Source organism: Diabrotica virgifera, chromosome 7 (genome assembly GCF_917563875.1).
Source record: "Diabrotica virgifera virgifera chromosome 7, PGI_DIABVI_V3a".
Classification (NCBI taxonomy): domain Eukaryota; kingdom Metazoa; phylum Arthropoda; class Insecta; order Coleoptera; family Chrysomelidae; genus Diabrotica; species Diabrotica virgifera.
In genome coordinates this window covers 87384976-87410826 of record NC_065449.1, presented here as the reverse complement: position 1 = coordinate 87410826, position 25851 = coordinate 87384976, and the positions used below count along the sequence as shown (strand labels likewise).

At 32.9% G+C, this 25851-nt stretch overlaps 1 protein-coding gene across 2 annotated transcripts in view; it reads right to left on the bottom strand.

Moving 5' to 3' along the window:
- Positions 1–1298: 1298 nt before the first annotated feature.
- Positions 1299–25851, bottom strand: part of LOC114329646 (uncharacterized) — a 68709-nt gene continuing 44156 nt past the window's right edge. For both annotated transcript variants that reach the window (XM_028278824.2, XM_028278823.2), the window contains exons 3-5: positions 3136–3311; positions 2200–2310; positions 1299–1514 (exon numbers count right to left, since the gene is read on the bottom strand). In XM_028278824.2, the coding sequence (XP_028134625.1) occupies positions 1400–1514; positions 2200–2310; positions 3136–3311 (402 nt within the window). In that variant the 3' untranslated portion in view covers positions 1299–1399. The remainder of the gene's footprint in view (positions 1515–2199; positions 2311–3135; positions 3312–25851) is intronic.

The window sequence follows — 25851 nt, the reverse complement described above, 5'->3', positions numbered from 1 at the left end:
AGGTAGGTGGAAAAATGTATTTCCAATTAAATAAATTGTATACATTCTTCTTCATATTCTCTATTTGTGTCAATTAATTAAAATTTTTTTTTAACCCTTTATAAATAATATTGTTAATGCTTATATTAGTGAATAAAGCATCGAATAACCTTTCGAATGAGCTAGCACACGACCCCTATTCTTATTTAAAAAATCATTGATTACGTCATCACGCCCAGATGGATGACGTCACCAGTTTTGTATATATGCCAAAAAATTATAATTTAAAAATAAAAATCGACCTGTTTTGGGATTTATCTCCAGAGTCGCCCATTCTCGAGAAGATGAATTTATTCCAACTCAAACGTCCTCACTGTATATAAAGACAGCATAGCTATGATAAGATGTAAAGGAAAACTATTGCAACCTATAAGTATGAAACTGACATTAGACAAGGAGATTCGCTGAGCCCATTAATATTTAATTTGATAATGGGCGAAATCTTAAAGAAAGTTAAAAAGAAGAGGATATAGATTGGGAGAAAAGGAAATAAATATAATATGCTACGCCGACGACGCCATAATAACAGCCGAAAATAAAGATGGTTTACAAAGATTATTTAAAGAATTCAAAGGCACGAGGCTCATACAACATGGCGATCTCAACACAGAAAACTGAATCGATAGTGATATCAGCACTAGATGATCTAAACTGGTCGTAAATAACAAAATAATAAAAGTGATGGAGACGGAATGCTTTGAAAACGGGAATAAAACTGCCGAGCCACGGAAAAGTGGAAGAAGAAGTTCAAAAACAAGTGAACATGGCGAATAGAGCAGCAGGATGTCTCAACAACACAATCTGGAGAAACAAATACCTCACTAAGAGAAGATACGGCGAAAACACAAAGATTGCTGGAAACAGCAGAAATAAAAGTCTTACGAAAAATAACAACCAAACTCTAAAAGTCAGAGTAAGAAGTGAGGAAATACGAGCGAGATGTGGTATAAAGAAAATAAACATGTGGAGCAAATGAAGAAAAATAGAATGGAATCAACACATAGAAAGAATGACAGAAAATAGAATAGTACGAATAGCAAAAGACAATTCGCCAAATGGGAGAAGATCACTGAGACCGACGAAAAGATGGTCAATGAGGCTAAAAACCGAAGTAAAACAGGCATGGCCATATTTATAAAGTAGGAAAAAGACAGAAGAAGAAGAAGATGTTAGAGTTTTTTTTTATATAAGTACTCTCGAGTACTCTCTTTAGGTATACCTACTGCTGTGTGATTTCGAGGTTTAAAAAAGTAACTCCATTTTATTAAAGCTTGGTTTATTTATGGTCATTTACTACCTTTAAATTATGGAAAAAATTTCTTTATAGATTTATTTATTTTATGTAGATATATTTAATATCTTAGTCATAATGTGGGCTAACTTCCAGCAGGACATGTTCCATAATTGATATTGAACATTTCTTCTCCATATCGTCGGTACACAATTGTTCGTTATTGAAATTATCCTCGGAATAACTAAAACATAAAAACAGAATAACTTTTTAGCTTACAAAATAGATATGTAATAGTAGGGGAGGAAAGTATGCTAAATTTGCAGGTACTCGAGCGTTATGGAGACCTATTGGGTTGTGAAGAGTAGGTCCTAAAACCAACAATTTAAGTTTTCCATAAAGTTTGGTACTTTCCATTTTTTAATTTAATTTTCCATTTCCAACAATCGTTTTCCGTTTCGAATATATAAATCGTAAATTTTAAATTAAACCCCCAGGGCCAAAGCCGGTTCGACATAGGGTAGATTTTGAAGAAGAGGGTCAACCGAGCTTTAATCCAAATTTTCATTAAAATCGAAATCATTTTCATTAAAATCATTGATCCTCAAAATTCCACGGTTTTACAGTTTTTTTACCGCTGTTTAGTGATCTAAATTCATTATTTACTCCTAAGTATTTTCTATGCCTATAACTACTTAATAGTTTTTTCAAGTGATATTTTAAATTTTTTTGTAAAAATGGGTATCTCATGAATTAAATTTAGGTATTATTCTTATTTAGTTTACTATTTACGAATAGATATCTTAAAGTAACACACAGAAAATAAATAAATAAAATAAACAAATTGTTACTTTAAATCTACCTAGAAGGAGTTATACTGAACACTGAACACTTAAATTCAAGCATAAATGGAAGGAGATAATACATACTCAAATACAAGCAGTAGAATATCTTTCATCATGGATTTTCCCTTCATTGGTATATATTTCTTTGCATCGCACATCATTTTTGTAATACATGCTGTTCCATTATAACCATACCTAAAGATTATAGAATGATGATTTCAGTTTTAATTTTTGTCAAAACTATAAAATAATGCAAGCATTTATATACAGCGCGTCTACCCCAAAATCGCCACAACCAAAATCCCGACAGACAAAATCCCGACGGCCAAAATCCCGACACGCCAGAATCCCGACATGCCAAAATCCCGACCCGCCAGAAGCCCGACACGCCAAAATCCCGACAAATCGAAAATATTTTTGAAAGGTATAGGAATTAAATTATTTTTCTTTTTTTGTCAATATATAGTTCAATATATAATCAAATCCTCGATTCAAGTTTACTTTCATATAATAGATATTATCAAGTCACTTCCAACCGTCCATTTCAATAAGTGTAGCTTTTACATTATAAAATGAAGTGTTTAATAATTTTCTGTTTTAAAATACAGAATAATTATTAGTACCCGTAATTACTAGTAAGTAAGTCATTACTTTTTCAATGTCAATACTCTATATTATGATTTGGTAGTGCATTTGAAAAGAAAACAATAATTATTCAAAATGTAGTGGTCGGGACAGTTACTTATGAAAGAATTGTGGCATGTCATGATTTTGGCATGTCGAGATTTTGGCATGTCGGGATTTTGGCTTGTCAGGATTCTGGCGTGTCGGGATTTTGGCCGTCGGGATTTTGACTGTCACTGATTTTTTGTGCCACCGATATACAGCAATGTGATGAAAAGGATAAATTTTATAAAAAGTACTTATATTAACACAATATGTAGATATTGCAGTGGTTCATACTTGCATATAATATTCTACAAATGTTAGCATCTAAGATAATAACATGGTGATATTTACATTGTCAGTGCTCGATCCAAGGTAGAATATATTTCTCGTTTGCTTCTTTTAATCCAACCAGATCTTCGCAATATTCGCGTATCCGATGGAAGAGCAAAAGGACAATCCATTTCACCTAATATGTTCCAACCTGTTGGTTGAGGTCTCAGCAAGGCTTTCACACCTGCCATAGATATCTGAAAATAGATTTTTATTACGTCGTTAAACAAAATCATATGATGGTGAATTCAGGAAATTGTTTAGCATAGGCAGAATATTTTCCTTTATCGAACTATATATATTTTTACGCTTTATAATATGCAGATCTCAACTGGGAATGTTACGCTGTAATTTACCTGTTACCTGATCGAACACTAATGAGAATAAATAAGATGCAATCCTAGTTTAACTGAAATTTATCAGTCTCTCCCATACCTGTCCTAACACTAATTATTACTCTTTTATACATGTCCCCCACAATCTTCAGATACTCACCGGGAATACCTTTCTCATTGAGCGCCCACTACAGAATTTCTCGAAGAACTCTATAAATGCTTTCTTAAGATCTTAAGATCAATGAATATCTTTAAATGTTTGTTTTTTGTTTTTTTTTTATATTTTTTCATCAGATGGTTTATAATAAAAAGTTGTTTTGATTTGTCTAGCATACAAACACTATAATATTATTGGTTCGGATCAGATGTTTCGGCTTCTACACATATCCCTCTATCTTTATGGCTCTGTAGTTTGAACATTGTTGTACATTTCCCTGGCTTTTATAAATAGGTACTATTATACCTACTTATTTTCCTGTTTTTTCTCGTCTGGCGTTTGTTCCACTTCCATAATTCTGGTAAATAAACCTATTAGCCAACTTACTGCAATCACTGTTTCTGCTACAGCTGTTAATACTTCCCCAGGAGTATGAAACGCTCCAACAACTTTACCTTTTTTATTTTTTTGACAAGTGCTTGAATAAATTCCTTGTTTGTTATTTTGGTGACTATTATTGTTACTATGTACATTACTTAAACTGGTTTCCATCAAAAAGTACTTGTACGATTGCTTTTTTATACCATTTTCAAAACTAATTTTTATTTTTTTTCCTCTCTGATACATCTAATCTAATTAACATATTTTACTTTCTTTCCTCTATGCTTGGCTATTTTATATATATTTACTTCTAGACCAGGGCGCATCTGTAAAAATATTAGTACATTTGAACGTTGAGAGGTGACTCAAATTTTTTTGCAGAAATTGCTTGAAAATTACTCAAATAATAATATTTGAGTTATCCTCCCTCTCAAAAAGGTCCGGAACATTGTTTAAATAATCAAAATGTCAAAAAATGAAAGAAAAATTCGATTTTTTTCTTCGTTTTTTGATTATAACTTTAAAAGTATTCATTTCCCAGAAAAGTTGTACTGACATAAAAGTTGCGTAATTACATTTCCTACAATATAGAATTGGTTAAAAATTTTAAAAATAGTCACCATTGTTGCAAAATAGCAATAATTGCGAAAAAACCATACAAAAAAAAGTATTTGCATTTTACGTTTTTCAACCATTTTTGCTACACTTAGGACCTTCATATTTCACCCAGAAAAACTTTATGATACAGTAAAACAATACTGTAAATTTCTTTAAGATTGGTTTAATAGATTTTGCAAAATTAATTTTGCAATCCAGGTTTCACAAAAAAAATTCGTTTTTTCAAAATATTACAGGACTGAAAATAAAGCAGATAGCACGTTGAATTTTTTTTTGCTTATAGAAGTGTACTGTACCTTTCATTTTAAATTTGCAAAACTAAAATCGATTAAATATCACGGCGTCAGAAATTTTTTTAAATAAACATTAATTATTGGTGCTACGCGTAGGACAGCGGATAGTTTGCTCTGATTGGGCATTCCAATGACCTTCGATAATGATTGATACATTTTAATTTTTATTACATTTCGATATAAATAAATAAATTTGTATATTGCAAAATAAAAACACATACACTATCCATTGAAATAACACTTTTTTTATCAAACACTTTCTTTGTTCATATATTTTAATTTAGATAATAAAAGTTTATTATTTTTAAACATATGCAATTGTTTAAACAATATTTCATACACAATAATAAAATTAGTTTGATTTTTGTGGAATTAAAATATTGATATACAACAAAATATAGAGTAAGAAAATAATATATTAGATAAATTAATATATTAGATTGGAAGAAATTTTGGTGGAAATCAGCTTGTGTGAATCGAACACCGCTGTCCTGCGCGTAGCACCAAAAATTAAAGTTTATTTAAAAAATTTCCTGACGGCGTGGTAATTAATGGATTTTAATTTTGCAAATTGCAAATGAATGGCACAGTACACTTCTATAAACAAAAAAAAATTTCAACTTGCTATCTGCTTTATTTTCAGTCCTGCAACGTTTTAAAAAAATGAATTTTTTTTGCGAAAGCTGGATTGCAAAATTTATTTTGCAAAATATATTAAACCGATCTTAACGAAATTTACAGTGTTGTTTTACTATATCATAGAGTTTGTCTGGGGAAAATATGAAGGTCCTAAGTGTAGCATAAATGGTTGAAAAACGTAAGATGCGAATACTTGTTTTTGTATGGGTTTTTTCGCAATTATTGCTATTTTGCAACAAGGGTGACTATTTTTTAAATCTTTAACCAATTCTGTTTTGTAGTAAATTTAGTTACGCAACTTTTATATTAGTACAACTTTTCTCAAAAATGAATAGTTTTAAAGTTGTAATCCAAAAACTAATAAAAAAATCGAATTTTTCCTTCATATTTGGACATTTTGATTATTTAAACAATGTTCCGGACCATTTTGAGTGGGAGGATAACTCAAATATTATTATTTAAGTTATTTTCAAGCAATTTCTGCAAAACAATTTGAGTCACCTCTCAACGTCCATCTCAAAACAGATGCGCTCTGGACTATTCAGCTTTTCTGGTATCAATATGATCGTGTAGATTTGTATACGCTTCTGCTTTAGCTTTTATTTTGCTACTACTACTTTCGCTTTCTTTTTTGCGACAATAATATAGTTTTGAAGAGCTGTCCGACCTATTTTTTGCCAGTGTTTATACAGGTTGTTTGGTAAAGAATGGGCCATAGCTTAACCGTAGATTCCTGGAATTAAAATATGTCGTTTTAAGCCAACTTACTTAGTACGAAAGTTGATAATAACCGAAATACAGGGTGTGAAAGTAAAACTTTGATTTCATTTATTTTTCAATATATCCTGACAGGCATGGGATAACAACACGAAATTTGGTAAGTGGAGGTTTTTTGGAACAAGAAACCGAAATTTTCTACCAAAAGTTATATATCACTCAGAGGGTGCCAAATATGTCTTTCAGCGCTCATTTAATACATTCAAGTTTGTTTATCCCCCACTCTACATAATTTTGAAATCAAAACTTTTATTCCACTATTATTTGTACTTAAAAAAGGTATACTACATTCATCTCGCTAAACTCAACCGTTCTCGAAATAAACGCATTTTATATGATGCAAAAATCAGTTTTTTGCATTTCATTGTAGTTACTGTTAAATATTTAAAGGCAAATTCAGAATTTTATACATTTATTCTAATATCTAGGTACACATGTCTTTCTATCACGAAATACTATAATCGACTGACTCAATAAATACTTCATTATCCATATTCGGGCATCTATGCTGTTTGTCAGAACATCCATTTCTTTTAGTCATCCGTCATGGCCGGCGTAGCAAATATTCTTTACAGTCGGCCACGCTTCCCTTATCCACGTCCTCGTGGATCCGATGCCACTGATTTACCTAGATCATAAAAAACATGTTAGCTTTAAAAGAAAAGACTATGAAATAAATAGACACATGCCATATTAATAATGGGACTACTATCTAATAATTTTACATTAAATCTAACAGGAGTCATCCATCCAGTTCATCTTAAGTTGGACCTGAAATATTAGCTTAAGATCTACAGCTAGTAAATTTCTTTAAAAAAAACATGCTACACCCATAGTAAGAAAACAACTCTTATAAGTTCGCTTCTAAATTATGCAATACGAAAGCAACTCTCATAAGTTCGCTTCTTTAGTAAATTACATTAAAAACAACATGCAATAGGTAAACATGCTATACTAATAGCAAGACAACAACTCTAAGAGTTGTAAGATAAGAGTATAAGACCATAAGAGTACAAGACTTATAAGTTCGCCTCTAAAATATGCAATACCTGCAATAAGAAAACAACTCTTATAAGTTCGCCTCTTCAGTAAATTCCATTAAGCAAAACATGCAATAGGTACCTATAGTAAGAAAAGAGCTCTTATAAGTTCGTTTCTTTAGAACTTGCCCTCTCCAAACCCCTTACCATGGGTTGGAAGAGCCGTGGTCTAAGAGCTAGTTTCTTATACTTTTATGGTCAACCATCTTAAGAGATCCGTTTCGTTAGGACCCTTATAAGTTCGTTTCTTTAGAACTCGCCTAGGACTCTTTAAGAACTCGTTTCGTAAGAGTTCTGTTGCTAGCTATCTTCGAGATCCGTTTCGTTAGGACTCTTATAAGTTCGTTTCATTAGAACTCTTGTAGCTAGCTAACGTGTGATCCAAAATTATTGCCATCACAGGTGGCTCTAAATTACAGAGATAGCTATACAGCGCATGTCTATTCTTAATTCAGATATATTTTCCAGTTTACGTCAACTTTGCAGTGTAAGTCAACTTAACAAGAAAAGTTAGGTTATGTAGAGATGTTGGCGATGGAAATATACAGCATCTTGTTTGATTGTATTTATTATTGTTACTTATAATTTCATTAATTCTTTTTATTTCTGATTAAAGTTCTGTGTTAAAGGTTTTGACTGATTTTTCTATGTTTTATAATGTTAAGCAAAATTAATTGATAAACCAATGATATAAATTCAGATTAAAACAAGACATACGTTTTTTTTTGTACAGCTAGTTTTGATCACAATAACTGTGGATCGCTCGTTATCTTGGAGATCCGTTTCGTTGGGATCCAAATCCCCTTTGGATTCAGAACTGACGTCAGTATTGAAAGGTTTCATCTTATCGTTAGATGACACACCTTCATTTTTCTTTTGAGATCTCACGGAACCTTGAGGATCCTCGATTACGTAACGATCATGATCTAAAACCCTTTTTAATGATATAAGGATCAGGTAATTAGGGAGTCATTCGTTTGACGTCCTCTTGAATTCTTCGTTGAATTCAATCACTTTGTCAAATGTTTGCTTTTATTTGACCTGGTTTGCATCAGTCATTCGTTTGACGTCTGCTTGAATTCTTCGTTGAATTCATTCATTTTGTCAAAGGCTTGCTTTTATTTGACCTGGTTTGGATCAGTCATTCGTTTGACGTCCGCTTGAATTCTTCGTTGAATTCAATCACTTTGTCAAATGTTTGCTTTTATTTGACCTGGTTTGCATCAGTCATTCGTTTGACGTCCGCTTGAATTCTTCGTTGAATTCAATCACTTTGTCAAATGTTTGCTTTTATTTGACCTGGTTTGGATCAGTCATTCGTTTGACGTCCGCTTGAATTCTTCGTTAAATTCAATCACTTTGTCAAATGTTTGCTTTTATTTGACCAGGTTTGCATCAGTCATTCGTTTGACGTCTGCTTGAATTCTTCGTTGAATTCATTCATTTTGTCAAAGGCTTGCTTTTATTTGACCTGGTTTGGATCAGTCATTCGTTTGACGTCCGCTTGAATTCTTCGTTGAATTCAATCACTTTGTCAAATGTTTGCTTTTATTTGACCTGGTTTGCATCAGTCATTCGTTTGACGTCCGCTTGAATTCTTCGTTGAATTCAATCACTTTGTCAAATGTTTGCTTTTATTTGACCTGGTTTGGATCAGTCATTCGTTTGACGTCCGCTTGAATTCTTCGTTAAATTCAATCACTTTGTCAAATGTTTGCTTTTATTTGACCAGGTTTGCATCAGTCATTCGTTTGACGTCCGCACATATTTTTGATAGATCGCCCCGGTCTGCCTCCTGTAATGACACTTCGTTGGCCAGAACAGCATCGGCTATACCTCTTGGTTGGTAACCCAACATTACTTCGTAGGGCGTTTTTTTTGTGGTTGAATTCTTCGTTGAATTCAATCCCCAATTTGGAACGAATTCATCTCAAGTAATCTCGTCTTCACTGCAGGATGATAAAGAAGCTACTATTGTACAATTATACCTTTCCACTTGTCCGTTTACTTTAGGAGCAGCAGTGGAATTCAGAACATGTTTTATATTTTAAGTGATGTACAATAATCCTTGAATCGTTGGGAAGTATAGTAAAAACCTCCATCGCTAATTATTCTTCTTGTTACACCAAAGTTTTCAATTGCACTTTTCAAAAAAGTAATCACCGGGGTAACTTTGGTGGACTGCACAGCCTTCATAAAAAAAGAACTTAGTGAAAGCATCGACGATGACAATGAGATAAGAGTTCCTTCGTTTTGACTTTACAAATGGACCTAGATGATCTATATGCAGTGTATCAAAAGGTACTGCAACCTTCTCAATAGAATGCACAAGTCCAGGTTTTTGCTTTTCACCAGGTTCCTTATTATATAAGCCTTCTAGACAACCTCCAATGTATTTCTTAACATATTTTATCATACCTGAGAACCAGTATAATTGAGATATTGCCGAAATAGTCTTTTCTACTGACATGTGACTAGTTCCATCATGATAATGCAAAACAACCTGCCTGCGGGCTTGCCTTATAGCAACCCACCTTTTGCCTTCTGAAGTTTTTCGATATAGTCGATTGTTTACAATGCAGTAGTTTTGATGGATACCTTTTTCTTCCTTATCTGATGGAGATTTCGACAGTAGATATATGATAGTGTTGCATCTTTCATCTTTTAATTGGGCATGTAAGATCCAATCTTCTTGATCGATGTTCACAAGGTTTATCTTAACCGTGAGTGCCTCCTCTGGAATTTTTGCGACAGTATCTCTGCTTAGAGCATGTGGCATTTTCGTACCTGGACGGTATTCAATGTCCAAAGTAAATTCTTGAATGGTTAACCACCATCTTTCAATTCTGGGAATTATATCTCTTTTGGTCAATGTGATCCGCACTGCATTACAATCTGTAACCACTTTAGAATGGATTTCGATGAGATAAATTCGAAAATGTTGTAATGAATTTACTACTGCCATGGTTTCTAACTCCAGATTGTAAACAGCAAGGACAGGCCTCGAAGTCAATTTATTCTTGAGGGTTTCGAAAGCACACGTTGTTCGTCACCCCATACAAATTTGACATCTTTTTTCGTGAGAAGTGTCAAAAGTCTTGCAATCGTGGCAAAGTCCTTTACATATTTTCTGAAGTAACTTGACAAACCCAAAAATTGGCGTGTAGTGTCGACATCAACAGGTTCTGGAAATCGTTCAATTGCTTCTGTTTTCAGCTGTAAAGTCGTGAAATACATACAATCTTCTAATTTTTCTTAGAACTCGTCTGCACGTGGAAGTGGAAATCGATCCTTAACAGTCTTCGAATTCAATGCACGATAATCTACACACATTCGATTTTCTCCATTTTTCTTTTGGACTAATAGAATCGGACTTGAATAAGGTGAACTAGACTCTTGAATTACTCCATTAGCCTGTAAATCATCTACGATAGTCTGTACAACTTTTCGTGCGTTGTAAGACAAACCATAAGGACGATACACGACAGGACGATCATCAGTAAGATGGATTTGCATTTTAAGAATATCTGTTTTACCAAATTCACTAATGTTTTGTGAAAAACAGCACCTAAATTGATTCAGTAAGTCAAGGAGCTTTACTGCTTACTCCTCAGATAAATTTGAATTACATAACACATAATTTTTGGAAAACAAACAAGAATTGTGTAAAGAACGGGTCATTATACTAACATCAGAAGAAACACTTTTATCTTCAACACAATCAACACCTCTAGCTACAATTTGAGTTTAACTTACGTCAACTAAGGTGACATGTATTCAAATTATTGTACCCTGTTCTAGCCAATCCTCTCAACCTGATTTACATGTAGAATATCATAGCAGTTCGTTCCAGTCACTAATAGATCCCAACATCCCAAAAAAAAATTCAGGAATGCACTCCGGCTCCAAAAATGTTCCATTAACCGCATCGTTGGGTTGTGCTTGGTGCTGGATGAGCCTTTTTTTTGACTAGTAACTCTAATCTATCGAGTCTATCACTAACATACATTTCGAGTAGTGGAGGAGTGTTGAGACTCTTTTACTTGCTGAAGCTACCCGAACGATGTTCGTTTCTCTAGGTTTGGGAATCTTGGAACTTGTCTGATGATGTAAATGATATTGTCGGTTTTATCTTGTAATCATAGTCGTTACGACTACTGCTAGATTCGGATGTTGAACTTGAACTTAGTCTGGATCCTTTCCTTCAACCCATTGCTTTTGTTTCCTTTTTATATACTATACTTATATAATAATATATACCTACTTATATTCATGCTTTTCAAATAAAATTGCGAAGTTAAATTGAGAGAAGGTTGTTGCTACACGTTGAACAACCTCTCGAACTTAAATAATGCAATATAAGCTCAATACTACACGTTGAATAGCTTATACAGAGCGTTCACCAATCAACCAGACATACCACTTCGAAAGAAGCGCCAAAATGGGCAACACTGTCTATTATTCCACTACAGTATCGATGCGTAATCGTCCATCGACGGATTTAAACAAATAATATTTTAGGTTCTGAAATTACTAATATACAATGAGTAGGTGACGTAATATGGTTGTTAAATTACCGGCAAGTGGGTAAATAAACCTGCTGCTCAAATTCTTCAAACATTTATTACCAAACATTTAAAATTAATTTTTAACTGTTAAAGATGTTCAAAACTCATCTACTCGATAGTAACAGTATGTTATTAAAATCGCTTTATCAATTTTTCTCTTTTCTCGATTATTAGTTTTTATTGCATAGTATATAAATTATTGTAATGACTGAATAAATAATTAATTTAAAATAATGCTATTAATGTAAATTAATAAATAATTCACGCAATTAACAAGTAAGGATTTAAAAGAATATTCAAAAACTAAAGCCATAGTCACCGCTATTTTAAAAATGACATTGACACTCTACGACTATACCGTCTACACTCTAAATATTTATAAATGCATGTGTATAATAAATTATAACAATAACGCATACCTTAAAAAATGTGGAAAAACCGGCAGTGCTCACACCCTAAGCGCGCATGTCTAATTGAAACCCAAACGCAGTATATATTCTTATAGATATTTTAATCTATTTTAAATTTAAATCGCGAAATATAAATATTACTAAACGTTGAATAGTTTATATCTCCCTATAGATATTTTAATTTATTTCAAATTCAAATACCAAAATATAAGTCTATTATCTACACTTTGAATAGCTTGTAAAAATATAATACATTATTAATATAATAAAATTGTGAAGTTAATAAAAGAGAAGTCTGTTGCTACACGTTGAACAGTTTCTCAAACTTAAATAAGGTAATATAAGCTTAATACTATACGTTGATTAGCTTATATACTATCCTTATAAATATTTTAACTTATTTTGAAATCAAATCGCGAAATATAAGTCTATTATCTACACTTTGAATAGCTTATAAATATATTCCGATAATAATTTTAACCTTTTTCAAAATCAAAACGCGAAATATAAGTCTATTAGCTACACTTTGAATAGCTTATAAATATATTCCGATAAATATTTTAACCTTTTTCAAAATCAAATCGCGAAATATAAGTCTATTAGCTACACTTTGAATAGCTTATAAAAATATTCCGATAAATATTTTAATCTTTTTCAAAATCAAATCGCGAAATATGTCTATTAACTACACTTTGAATAGCTTATACATCACGATAAATATTTTAATTCTATTAAATAAACTATCTGATAAATACATACAGTTCAATCCTCTTAACCCCATCAGACACAAGTTCGAAGTTCCAACAGACATCCTGTCATAAAAATATGTGGTACAATGTACATCATTGGCAAAGAAACAGCACAAATTGATCCAAAAACAACTCATAAAAACACCCAGGTGATTCACCGTACTTTAAATATTATTTACACGTCGCATTTAGTGCAAATTCCGGATAAAATTCCACGTAAAACACTTTAACGTAACAACACTTCACAAGTTCACTTCTTGCAGGAAAATTCCATTGCTATTTTTGTCACTTTCGAAACATTCACATACGATTATACTATTATTGTGTTTTTAAACAAATATCACTATTAAATAAGTATAAATATAACTTAACACTTGTTATAGCACATGGATAATATCCTACCGCTGCTTTGTTAAATATTTAAAGGCAAATTCAGAATTTTATACATTTATTCTAATATCTAGGTACACATGTCTTTCTATCACGAAATACTATAATCGACTGACTCAATAAATACTTCATTATCCATATTCGGGCATCTATGCTGTTTGTCAGAACATCCATTTCTTTTAGTCATCCGTCAGGGCCGGCGTAGCAAATATTCTTTACATTACTAAAAACCATTTCACATATTCTTGTAGATATTGTACACCCTACTAAATTATGTTAAACAAACAGGGGAAACTGAATGGTTGACCCTTCCCAAATTTTACGTCACTGATGGAACTGCTATTTTAGCATAATTTTTAGATTCTCCAGTACTTTCTTTTTTCGATATATTCGAAGTTAAAAATGAAAAGGCACAGTTATTTTGATTAACGTATTATGTCTCTTCGTTTTTAGCTTCAAATATATCGAAAACTAATGGCTTTAGCGTTACGAATGAAGAGTACGTTATTGGTATATAAAGTATTGGAGAATCCAAAAATTGCACTAAAACAGCAATTCCGCTAGTGGCGTAGAATTTGGGAAGGGTCAACCATTCACGTTCCCCCGTCGTACGCCTCTGGTAGTAGCTAGAAACGTTTGTTTAACATAATGTAGTAGGGCGTACGTACAGTACCTACACTTTTTGCCAAGTATGACAAGAATATATCAAATGGTTTCTAGTAACTACAATAAAATGCAAAAAACTGAGGTGAATGTAGTATACCTCTTTAAAGTAAAAATAATAGGGGAATAAAATTTTTAAACTCAAAATTATGTAGAGTGGGGGAAAAATTGAACGTATTAAATGAGCGCTGAAAGACGTATGTGGCGCCCCCTGGGTAATATATAATTTTTGGTAAAAAATTTAACTTTATCTTCCCAAAAAACCCGCACTTACCAAATTTCGTGTTGTTATCCCGTGGCTGTCAGACAATATTTAAAAATTAATAAACTAAAAGTTTAATTTTGACACCCTCTATTTCGGATATTATCAATTTTAGTACTAAGGTAAGTTAACTTATATCAACCTATTTTAACTTCAGGAATCTACGGTTAAGCTGTGGCCTATTCTTTATCAAACACCCTGTATACTTTTCTCTTATTCTTGATTTTTGTTAACTTCGTTGGACCACCAACTGGTCTGTTTATTCTCAAACTTCTTTTCTGAAGTTTTTACAAGTATTGTAATTGTAATAACAGTATTTCAACAAATACTGCCCATATTGCTCTATATATGCTGCACATTAATTTTATGTTCCAGCTCATTTTTTCTGTACAAATTTCACTGTCATTATCTTTCTCGTATCACCCATTCTTTCAACTTTTATTGTTATCTTTAATTTGTCATCAGTAAATTATACCAAATCCATTCCTAGTGTTACTGTTAGCTCCGTGAAGTTAGCCCGAAAAAGTCGGGAAAAAAAATGCGATTGATGCCATTCGTTTGTCCATTGATTGTCCACGTTTGTCCACCATTTTATTTCGTTAGTCCACCCATCAATTCTTTTTTATAAACAAACATTTTTTTTCGGGCTAACTTCACAAATCCACAAATTTTCGAAAATTTAAAAAAACTCTTGCTATATTGTTTGTCCATCGTTTGTCCATGTTTGTCCACCACATAATTTTTTTGTCCACCCTCTGAAACAACCCCCTGTTAATTGTAATTATTTTTTTATTTCTTAATTCGGGCTAACTTCACGTTCTCTTAAATGGACATTTAAACGTTAATTCGGGTGCAGAATCACAACTAAGCGTTTGTCCACCCCTTTGCAGCATTTGTCCAACTCCTTAAAGTGCGAAACAACCCCCCTGTCAATTGTAATTATTTTTTTATTTCTTAATTCGGGCTTCACGTTCCCTTAAATGGGCATTTAAACGTTAATTCGGGTGCAGAATCACAAATACCCGTTTTTCCACCCCTTCGCTGCGTTTGTCCAACCCCTTAAAGTGCGAAACAACCCCCTCGTTAATTGTATAACCTAATTATTTTTTTAATTCTTAATTCGGGCTAACTTCAAATTCTCTTAAATAGGTATTTAAACGTTAATTCGGGTGCAGAATCACAACTACCCGTTTGTCCACCCCTTCGCAGCAAAAAAAATGTGATCGATGCCATTCGATTGTCCATTGATTGTCCATGTTTGTCCACCATGTTATTTCGTTAGTCCACCCATTAATTTTTTTTTATTAACAAAAATATTTTTTCGGGCTAGCTTCACAAATTCACAAATTTTCTAAAATTAAAAAAAACTCTTGCTATATTGTTTGTCCATGTTTGTCCACCACATAATTTTTTTTTGTCCACCCTCTGAAACAACCCTCTGTTAATTGTTATTATTTTTTTATTTCTTAATTCGGGCTAACTTCACGTTCTCTTAAATGGGCATTTAAACGTTAATTCTGGTGCAGAATCACAACTAAGCGTTTTTCCACCCCTTTGCAGCGTTTGTCCAACCCCTTAAAGTGCGAAACAACCCCCCTGTTAATTGTAATTATTTTTTTATTTCTTAATTCGGGCTAACTTCACGTCCGTTTAAACGTGTATTTTAAAGTTAATTCGGGTGAAGAATCACAACTAAGCGTTTGTCCACCCCTTCGCAGCGTTTGTCCAGCCCCTTAAAGTGCGAAACAACCCTCTCGTTAATTGTAATTATTTTTTTAATTCTTAATTCGGGCTAACTTCAAGTTCTCTTAAATAGGTATTTAAACGTTAATTCGGGTGCAGAATCACAACTACCCGTTTGTCCACTCCTTCGCAGCGTTTGTCCAACCCCTTAAAGTGCGAAACAACCCTCTCGTCAATTGTAATTATTTTTTTATTTCTTCATTCGGGCTAACTTCACGTTCTCTTAAATGGGCATTTAAACGTTAATTCGGATGCAGAATCACAACTACCCGTTTGTCCACCCCTACGCAGCGTTTGTCCAACCCCTTAAAGTGCGAAACAACCCCCCTGTTAATTGTAATTATTTTTTTATTTCTTAATTCGTGCTAGCTTTTAAATGCCCATTTAAGGGAACGTGAAGCTAGCCCGAATTAAGAAATAAAAAAATAATTACAATTAACAGGGGGGTTGTTTCGCACTTTAAGGGGTTGGACAAACGCTGCGAAGGGGTGGACAAACGGGTAGTTGTGATTCTGCACCCGAATTAACGTTTAAATGCCCATTTAAGAGAACGTGAAGCTAGCCCGAATTAAGAAATAAAAAAATAGTTACAATTAACGGGAGGGTTGTTTCGCACTTTAATGGGTTGGACAAACGCTGCGAAGGGGTGGACAAACGGGTAGTTGTGATTCTTCACCCGAATTAAGTTTAAAATACGCGTTTAAACGGACATGAAGTTAGCCCGAATTAAGAAATAAAAAAATAATTACAATTAACCGGGGGTTGTTTCGCACTTTAAGGGGTTGGACAAACGCTGCGAAGGGGTAGACAAACGGGTAGTTGTGATTCTGCACCCGAATTAACGTTTAAATGCCCATTTAAGGGAACGTGAAGCTAGCCCGAAATAAGAAATAAAAAAATAATTGCAATTAACAGTGGGGCTGTTTTGCACTTTAAGGGGTTGGACAAACGCTGCGAAGGGGTGGACAAACGGGTAGTTGTGATTCTGCACCCGAATTAACGTTTAAATGCCCATTTAAGAGAACGTGAAGCTAGCCCGAAATAAGAAATAAAAAAAATAATTGCAATTAACAGTGGGGTTGTTTCGCACTTTAAGGGGTTGGACAAACGCTGCGAAGGGGTGGACAAACGGGTAGTTGTGATTCTTCACCCGAATTAACTTTAAAATACACGTTTAAACGGACGTGAAGTTAGCCTGAATTAAGAAATAAAAAAATAATTACAATTAACAGGGGGGTTGTTTCGCACTTTAAGGGCTTGGACAAACGCTGCAAAGGGGTGGACAAACGCTTAGTTGTGATTCTGCACCCGAATTAACGTTTAGATGCCCATTTAAGAGAACGTGAAATTAGCCCGAATTAAGAAATAAAAAAATAATTACAATTAACAGGGGGTTGTTTCAGAGGGTCGACAAAAAAAAATTATGTGGTGGACAAACATGGACAAACGATGGACAAACAATATAGCAAGAGTTTTTTTAAATTTTCGAAAATTTGTGGATTTGTGAAGTTAGCCCGAAAAAAAATTTTTGTTTATAAAAAAGAATTGATGGGTGGACTAACGAAATAAAATGGTGGACAAACGTGGACAATCAATGGACAAACGAATGGCACCAATCGCATTTTTTTCCCGACTTTTTCGGGCTAAGTTCACGGACCTGTTACTGTTCACTATATACCACAATTTGTATTCTTCACCAAGTTTTCCTTTAGTTTAGTGAATCATTTTTAAATTTTTGTTTTTTGAATTTGAAAAAAAAATGATTACTATTTAGAAACACGATAACTGGTACGTTTGTTTATCTTTCATAGTCCAATGAACAGTCATTTTCTCGTGGAATTTTGAGAATCAGGGTCGATTTCCTTCAAACCCCATCTAGGGGATCAAAATTTTTTCAATCAAAATAACTATGAAAGTCGATAGATTGACCAATTCTGAGTAAATTTTATTCTATAAAGTTATTATGCAAAGTTGATACTTTCCAAGTTATTACATTGAAACTATACATTTTTATGCAATAACGACTGAGTTACTGCTCTTCAAAGGATGGTTATTTTCGAAGAACATCGAAATGGAGAACCTTCAATCTCAAATAACTCGAATATGATGCGATTTTTTGGGAAAACTTAACAGACATCTTTTAAAACTCATTAAAAAAACTTTCAAATAAGCTCTGACAAAAGATTTTTGCATAAGAACTGACTGACTTATGACGAAAATAAAGTCGCTCTCTGCTTTTTCCTTTTTGAAATATAAAAATCATCAATCCAGCCTCTGTCCTATTAACTCCGGAGTTCCGCAAGGTAGTGTTCTCGGGCCGCTGCTTTTCTCACTTTACACAGCCGATATACCAGAGTCTCATAATACTACGATCGCTTCCTTTGCTGATGACGTAGCAATACTAGCGGTAAATGAAGATCACATATAAGCATCACAAGACCTGCAACACCATCTGGACATAATCAGTGAATGGTACACAAAATGGCGAACAAAAGTAAATAAAACAAAATCATCTCAAATAACGTTTACAATTCGCCACAACACATGCCCACCTGTAAGAATGGAAAATATACGAATAGCAACAGTAACAGACGCTAATTAACTTGGCCTCCGTCTTGACCAACGTCTTACTTGGAAACAACATATACAGACTAAAAGAAGACAACTAGACTTAAAATTTCGGCAAATGTATTGGTATGTAACTAATCAAACACTTCACGAAGACTTAAATATACCTTTCATCAGAGAAGAAATCCATCGAGTCTCGGAATCACAAAACGAGCGTACCATTCACCATGACAATGAGTTAGTAAGGAAATTATTCCATAATGGCCCTGCCACAAGGAGACTAGATAGAACCTGGCCTCAGGACCTATTTTAAAACCTAAACATACATAGAATAAGATGAGACATCATTGGAAGTCTCTTCTTCATGCCCAAAAACATGGAACAAATTTAATTAATACTCTTTTAATGATGTAGATCGTAAATAAACATAATTACATAAAAAGATCGTCATTACAATCCTAATAGAAATGAATAGCTTCCCACTTGAAATTAACTTTATTTAGGTATAATTGATACGATCTATGCGATTTGACCGGTTCACCCTCTCTTAGGGGGTGAAAATCACCCCCTAATTAGCATCCCAAATGAAATTAATCGTTACCACTTCACATGTTGCTTTTCTCGTGTATGTATTGTTTATATGATGTGTAAGTTTCATCGGTTTAAAGTGCTTATTTTTGAAGGGGCGGTAGTTGAAAGGGCATGAACTAGTAAACAATCACGAGTGTATGCAAATTTTAAGAAGCTTTAACCAATTTTTGCCTTACAGAAAAACAAAAAATTCAAAAAAGCAAAACCTACACTTTTTTACTTTTTGTGATTTTTGGTGAATAAATTTTAAGTTATTTTGAAAAAAAAGGATTTTTTTTCAAAATTAAAAATTGAAAAAAAATTATTTTAAAACCAAATTAAAAAAAAATAAACCCTTTGAACCAATGAAACTTACAGATCATATAAATAATGCATAAGTTAAGTAACTTGTGAAGCAGTAACGATTAATTTAATTTAAGATGCTAATTAAGAGGCGATTTTCCCGATTTTTTTTTAACAAAAAAAGAGACCAAATTTATTTTGAGCGTAACTGGCTTACTTTTGATGTTAGGAAGTTTAAAAAAAAACAGAAATAAATATTTTTTAAACACTTTAAAAAAGTTGTAATAAGTTTTTCCCAAAAGTGCATTATTTTTTGGTTATTTGACGTTGAAATATACGCTTTGAAATTTGACGGATATGAACCTATATTTCATTAACTACAACGTTGCTCCTACTGGGTCTAGAGAGTTCGTGCATACACTATTATTTTAAATTTTTTAGAAGCTATATATATTTTTGTTAAGAATGTTTTTTTTTGGATAAACTACTTACGTTTTCAGTAATTTGCAAAAAACCGCCTAAAACGTGCTTTTTTTGTTAAAAAATGAACATATTTACTCGCAAATAACTCGAAAAGTATTCACTCAGTCAAACTACCCTTGATTGTTCGATTGGATTCGTAATGGTCTTGGTGTATGGTAGGTTTGGTTAGGCGTTGATTTTAAGAAGTGTTGCTGGCTAAATGGGCGCAGTTCCCAAAGGCCATAAAAGAAGAAAAAAAACTTAGTGAAAAAATGCTATAGAAGAAAAGTTGCTTAGAATTGCTATATATATTCATCCCCGAGAAGGGGTGAAATTCAGCCCCAAGGCAAAAGCACACATCGGCACAATACCACTTTTCTCCTTTGACATGTTACTTATGTGTATGCCAAATTTCATGCCAATCCAAGCGGTTCAAGCGTGATTTCATGTAGGTACTATATAGAAGTTTCCCTGTAATATTGGTATAATTCATGGTTGAACTTTATTCACCATATACCATTGCCACAAATTGATCCCATTATCCTCCTTAATATCTTCCTTTCTAAAATATTAATAAGGTTTATTGTCTTTTCAGTCATGATCCATGTTTCTACACCATATGTTGTTATTGGTCGTATGATGGTTTTATATTATATTTTAAACTTTACCTCCCTATGGATATTTTTGGATCCAAACACCTGCGATAGAGAGATGTATGCTTTGTTAGCAAGCATTATCCGATTCCGTATTTCTTCCTCCTCGCTGCCATTTTTAGTTATCTGTACACCCAGGTATGTGAACTGTTCTACTACTTCTATACTAGCGTCGCGCGTCGTCTATTGTTAAATTTTGCAAGTTTCGTTGGTTCCTTGCTTGTATTAGGGCTTTAGTTTTATCTACGTTTACAGCCAGCCCTATGTCTTTTATCGCATTTTCTTCAAGCTCCACATATAGTTCTGTTACGTCTCTTGCGGTTCTTCACGTTTATCAAGTTTACATCATCTGCGTACATTGTAATATTAAACAGTAATTTTTTTGGGTTTACAAACATTTTTCTTATGAAATATTCCATACATACAGGGTGTCCCGGAAAATAGTGCGTTCCTTTAAGGTATGGAGAGAATACACAATTTGGAACAAAAAAGTCCTATACCATTTTTTTCTAAAGTTAACCGTTTCCAAAAAAAAGTTAACATTAAAATACAGGTATATGGAAAACAATGTTTGAAAATTTTAATAAACTGGCAACATCGTACGCACTACGGCATAATAACGTAATAAGAACTCGTTTGTGATTGTGATTAACAGTATTTAAAATAATCCAACCTAATAGTAAGTAATACTTATGTATTTACTATTTGTTTACTAAAATTATTTTCTTTTGAAATGTATTGCAATACCTATTGCACAATTTTAAACGAATTACACATCTTTTAACATAAAAACACATCTTTTAACTAAACTAGTATTATGTATTTAGTAAGGTTTAAATGGGTTGAATGCTGAGTACCTATTGCTGAGGGCTTTAACTGAATTACATAGTTTTAATAGTATACAGTGGAACTTAAATACACCAGATAATGTCTCAGTAATTTGTTTACTTGCGAACTGAAATAACTAAGTCGTACTTACTTGAAAATAATTAATATACCGAATAGATGTTCCAAGTAACCTTTCACAAACACCATTCATAGGTAATAACATAATAGGTAATACACTCACTATTCGAAAACATTTTCGGCATTGACACTAAACAGGATTCTTTAAAACTAGCTGTTTACTATCATCTTCTATCTATTTACATGGGACTGTCTATGCTTAAATTTGCGTACCGAACATAGTTGTCAGATTTAAATTTGGATACCAAAATACATTTTAATTTTTTGGTCAAACGGTTGCATTTAGAAAAAAATGTTATAAAAGTTTTTTGTTCTACATGGTGCCTTCTACCTATACCTTTAAGGAACGCGCTATTTTCCGGGACACCCTGAATATTAAACAGAGTCGGTGCCAGCCCATCTCCCTGTTTTAGCCCTTTAGTTATCTGAAAGGGATCTGTCAATTCATTTTGAACTCGTACTTGGGCTTCTGGGTGAGTCATGATGGCTTGAACTAATTTTACCAATTTCCTTGGTATACCAAATTCTTGCGTAATTATATATTATTATATTTTCTCTCTATGTTTATCATAGGCTTGTCGAAAATCTACAAAGGTTTGGTAGACATCTATGTCGTGCTCCCAGGCTTAGGCTAACATTTGTTTTACGATGAATAGCTGGTCAGTAGTAGACCGTCCTAGTCTGAATCCGGCCTGGTGTTCTCCTATGATTTTTTGTTCTGTGAAGTGGCTTAATCTCCGGTTTATGATCCACGTAAAAACCTTATAACTCACACAGACTAAGGATATACCTCTATAATTTTTGTAGCTGAGTTTGTCTCCCTTCTTGTGGACTGGGAATATGATTGATCTTTTCCAGTCTCCTGGAATTTCTTCTGTATTCCTCATGTTTCATCAGTTTATGGAATCCATTTATCAGTGTGTGTCTTCGAATGTTTAGCATTTCAGCTGGTATGTGGTCAATCCCTGTCAATTTTCATTACTTTAATGGCATCCATTATCTCTTGGCTTGTGGGTGGGATTGTTAAAAATATTTCATTACATTGGTTCTGATTTGCTATCTCGATATTAGGTACTGTATGGGCTGTGTTTGTTTGTGCTTGCTCTGCTAGCAGACCCTCGAGATAGTTTTTTCAAGCTACTTTTATTGCTGCGTCGTCACTGATAATTTGTTCTTGCCTATTTCTAAAAAGATTAGTGCGTGGTTTTAATCCCTCTCTGAGTTGTTTCAGGAATTTATACGCTCCTCTAGTATCACCTGGTTGAAGTCTTCCTCCATTCTAAGTGTTTGGTCGTTTCCGTATCTCCTTTTCTTTGTTCTGCACATTTTGTCTGCCTTTCTTCGTTGTTATTTATATTCCTCGCCTTTCTCGTGTTCTTCTTTGAGTGTACTGCATGTATAGTTCATTTACTTTGTCTATTGCTTCTTTACATTCTTCATCAAACCATAGTACTTTTATTTGATGTTTTTTTGTTCATATCACCTTTTTAGCCGTTTCTCATGTTATTCTTTTAATATTATTCCATTCTTCTTGTATTGTTTCCTCTCTCTGTTCTAGGAGTTTTCTTTTAGTTCTTCTCGAAATCGCTTTTCTATTTCCGGATTTTTCAGGTTGTCCAGGTTTAATTTTTCTATTTTTGTGTGTTTGTTCTTCTTCTGTCTATTTATACAGCATCTAAATTTTATTTGTAGAAGAACGTGATCTGAGCCGCATACCACTTTCCTCCTAGTTCTCGTATCTTTTACTATTGTTGCAGCTCTTCTGTCTATTAAAATTTGGTCTATCTGGTTGGTTGTTTGACCATTCGGTCATAGCCATGTGGTCTTGTGAATGTCTCGTTTAGGAAAAAGGTTAGGAAAATTTTTACAGAATGGATCGATTTGCTTGAAAATTTGAGAAACAGTAGTGGATAGTTCAAGGATCAAAATCTATATGATTCCGAATGGCGCCTTTACCATGGGGGTGGTTGCCACCCCATCTCGGGGGTGAAAATTTGTTATTATATTTTGACCGCAAAAGTTGTCAAAAACATTCATTCTAAGCAAAAAATGTTCTATACATTTTTTTGATAAAATTAATAGTTTTCAATTTATTCGCTATCGAAAGTGTTAGTTTTGTATTGAAAAAAAATCAATGTTTTTCGATATACTCATTTACGATTCACTCAATTTTTGCCATAGAAAAATTTTTTTCAAACCAAGTTCTTGGGAATTAAATAACCTACAATTTTATATTGAAACAATTTTTCGTATCTCTGATGCTAATCTTTCTATTCTGAAGAAAATGGCATTTTATACCAAACTACAAAAATTCGTTATTCGCTTTTAACTCCAGTTTTTTCAAAAATTAATCATTCTAAGCCAGTCACACTTCTATCTATTAATAATAGATAAATAAATAAGAATGAATAAGGCCAATGACTAAAAATACCGCTAACTTACATTATTATGCTTCCAATTGGATTTCTCCTTTTTTTTTTCAAAAAAAATATTGATTTTTTAAAGGTAACTTTTTTATTTTTTACCTTAGAAAGTTTGATAAAAAATAATTTTGTAGGTTTTTACAAGATCTATAAGCCTATTAACATTAAATCTTTTTAAAGTCCTCAGTCGCAAAAAGAGGTGACTTCGAAAGTGTTGGTAAAGGTGATTTTGCATGTTATTACAAGTTTTAATTGTTAATAGCTCACTTAATTTTTACCGTAGAAAAAATTTTTGCAATCCAGGTTCTTGCGAATTAAATAAGCTACAATTTCATATTTAAACATTTTTTCGTATCTCTGATGCTAATCTTGCTATTCTGAAGAAAAGGCCATGTTTTTCCAAACTATAAAAATTCGTTAAGTATTCGCTTTTAACTCCATTTTTATAAAAACCAATAATTCTAAGCCGGTCAAACTTCTAGAACCTATTAATAATACATAAATAAAAAAGACCAAATAAGGTTAATAAATAATTTTAATTAGGGTGGTGATTAGGGGGTTGCTTGCGATCACTTTTTCGCTGAAAAAAATGGGGACTCACTGAATTCGTTTCAATATAAGTCACTTAATTTTTGAGCTAGAGACTTTTTTTTTATTTCTGGAGATGGATATTTTTAAATAATTTAAATTAGTTTCAACAAGTTGTCCTCAAAAAATGCATAGTTTTCCCGTCTTTTGACTTTGAAACTACAATATTTAGTATTTGACGAGAAAGAGCCAACATATAATAAAGTATAACTCGATTACTATTGGTCTTAAAAAAAATTAAAAAACACGGCTTTATTTATTTTTTCGATAGGTACATTTTTGTTAATTAAAGTTGTTTTGATAAAACGAAAACTTTTGCAGTTATCACTGTTATCAGCAAACTTATTAAAATCATTGATTTTTTCGATATAAAACTAACACTTTCGATAGCGAATAAATCGAAAACTATTAATTTTATCAAAAAAATGTGTAGAATGTTTTTTGCTTGGACTGAATGTTTTTACCAACTTTTGAGGTCAAAATATAATAAAAACTTTCCACCCCGCGAGATGGTGTGGCAACCACCCCCATGGTAAAACGCCTTTCGGCATCATATATATTTTGATCCTTGGACTATTCACTACTTATTCTCAAATTTTCAAGCAAATTGATCCATTCTGTAAATATTGCGATGTTTTGTCCTATTTTAAGCTTCATTACTTGGACTATATTCCATTGCTAGCAGCGAAGTCTGTTAGTAGGTTTCCATTTTCATTATTCTCTCATGGAGGCTATGCCTACCTATTGTTCCCATGTATTCGGTTTCTTTTCCAGTATTAGCATCCATGTCCCCGATTATTATGTTTATGTCATTTTTTGGTGACTGATGGTATGCATTGTCTAGATCTTCGTAAAACATTTATTTTTTTTCTAGGTCCTTCTTTTCAGTAGGACAGTGAATGTTGATAATTGTGATAATAAAGAACTTTGATTTAATTCGTAATTCACACTTTCTTTCACTCATAGAATGCCTCACAATTTAATAATCCAGTGTCAAAAATGCTTACAAGTTAAAGACAAAAAAGTTATGCTATTAAATTACCGTTGCCCTACTCAAAATGGAAGCCTTTGACCAGTACTAGAAATTCGTAATTTATGAAATCTATTTATCTCTGGAAGATAAATAAGCGTATCAGTTTTCGTTTTTCTAAATACAAAGAAGCGTTCTGAAGGTATTTA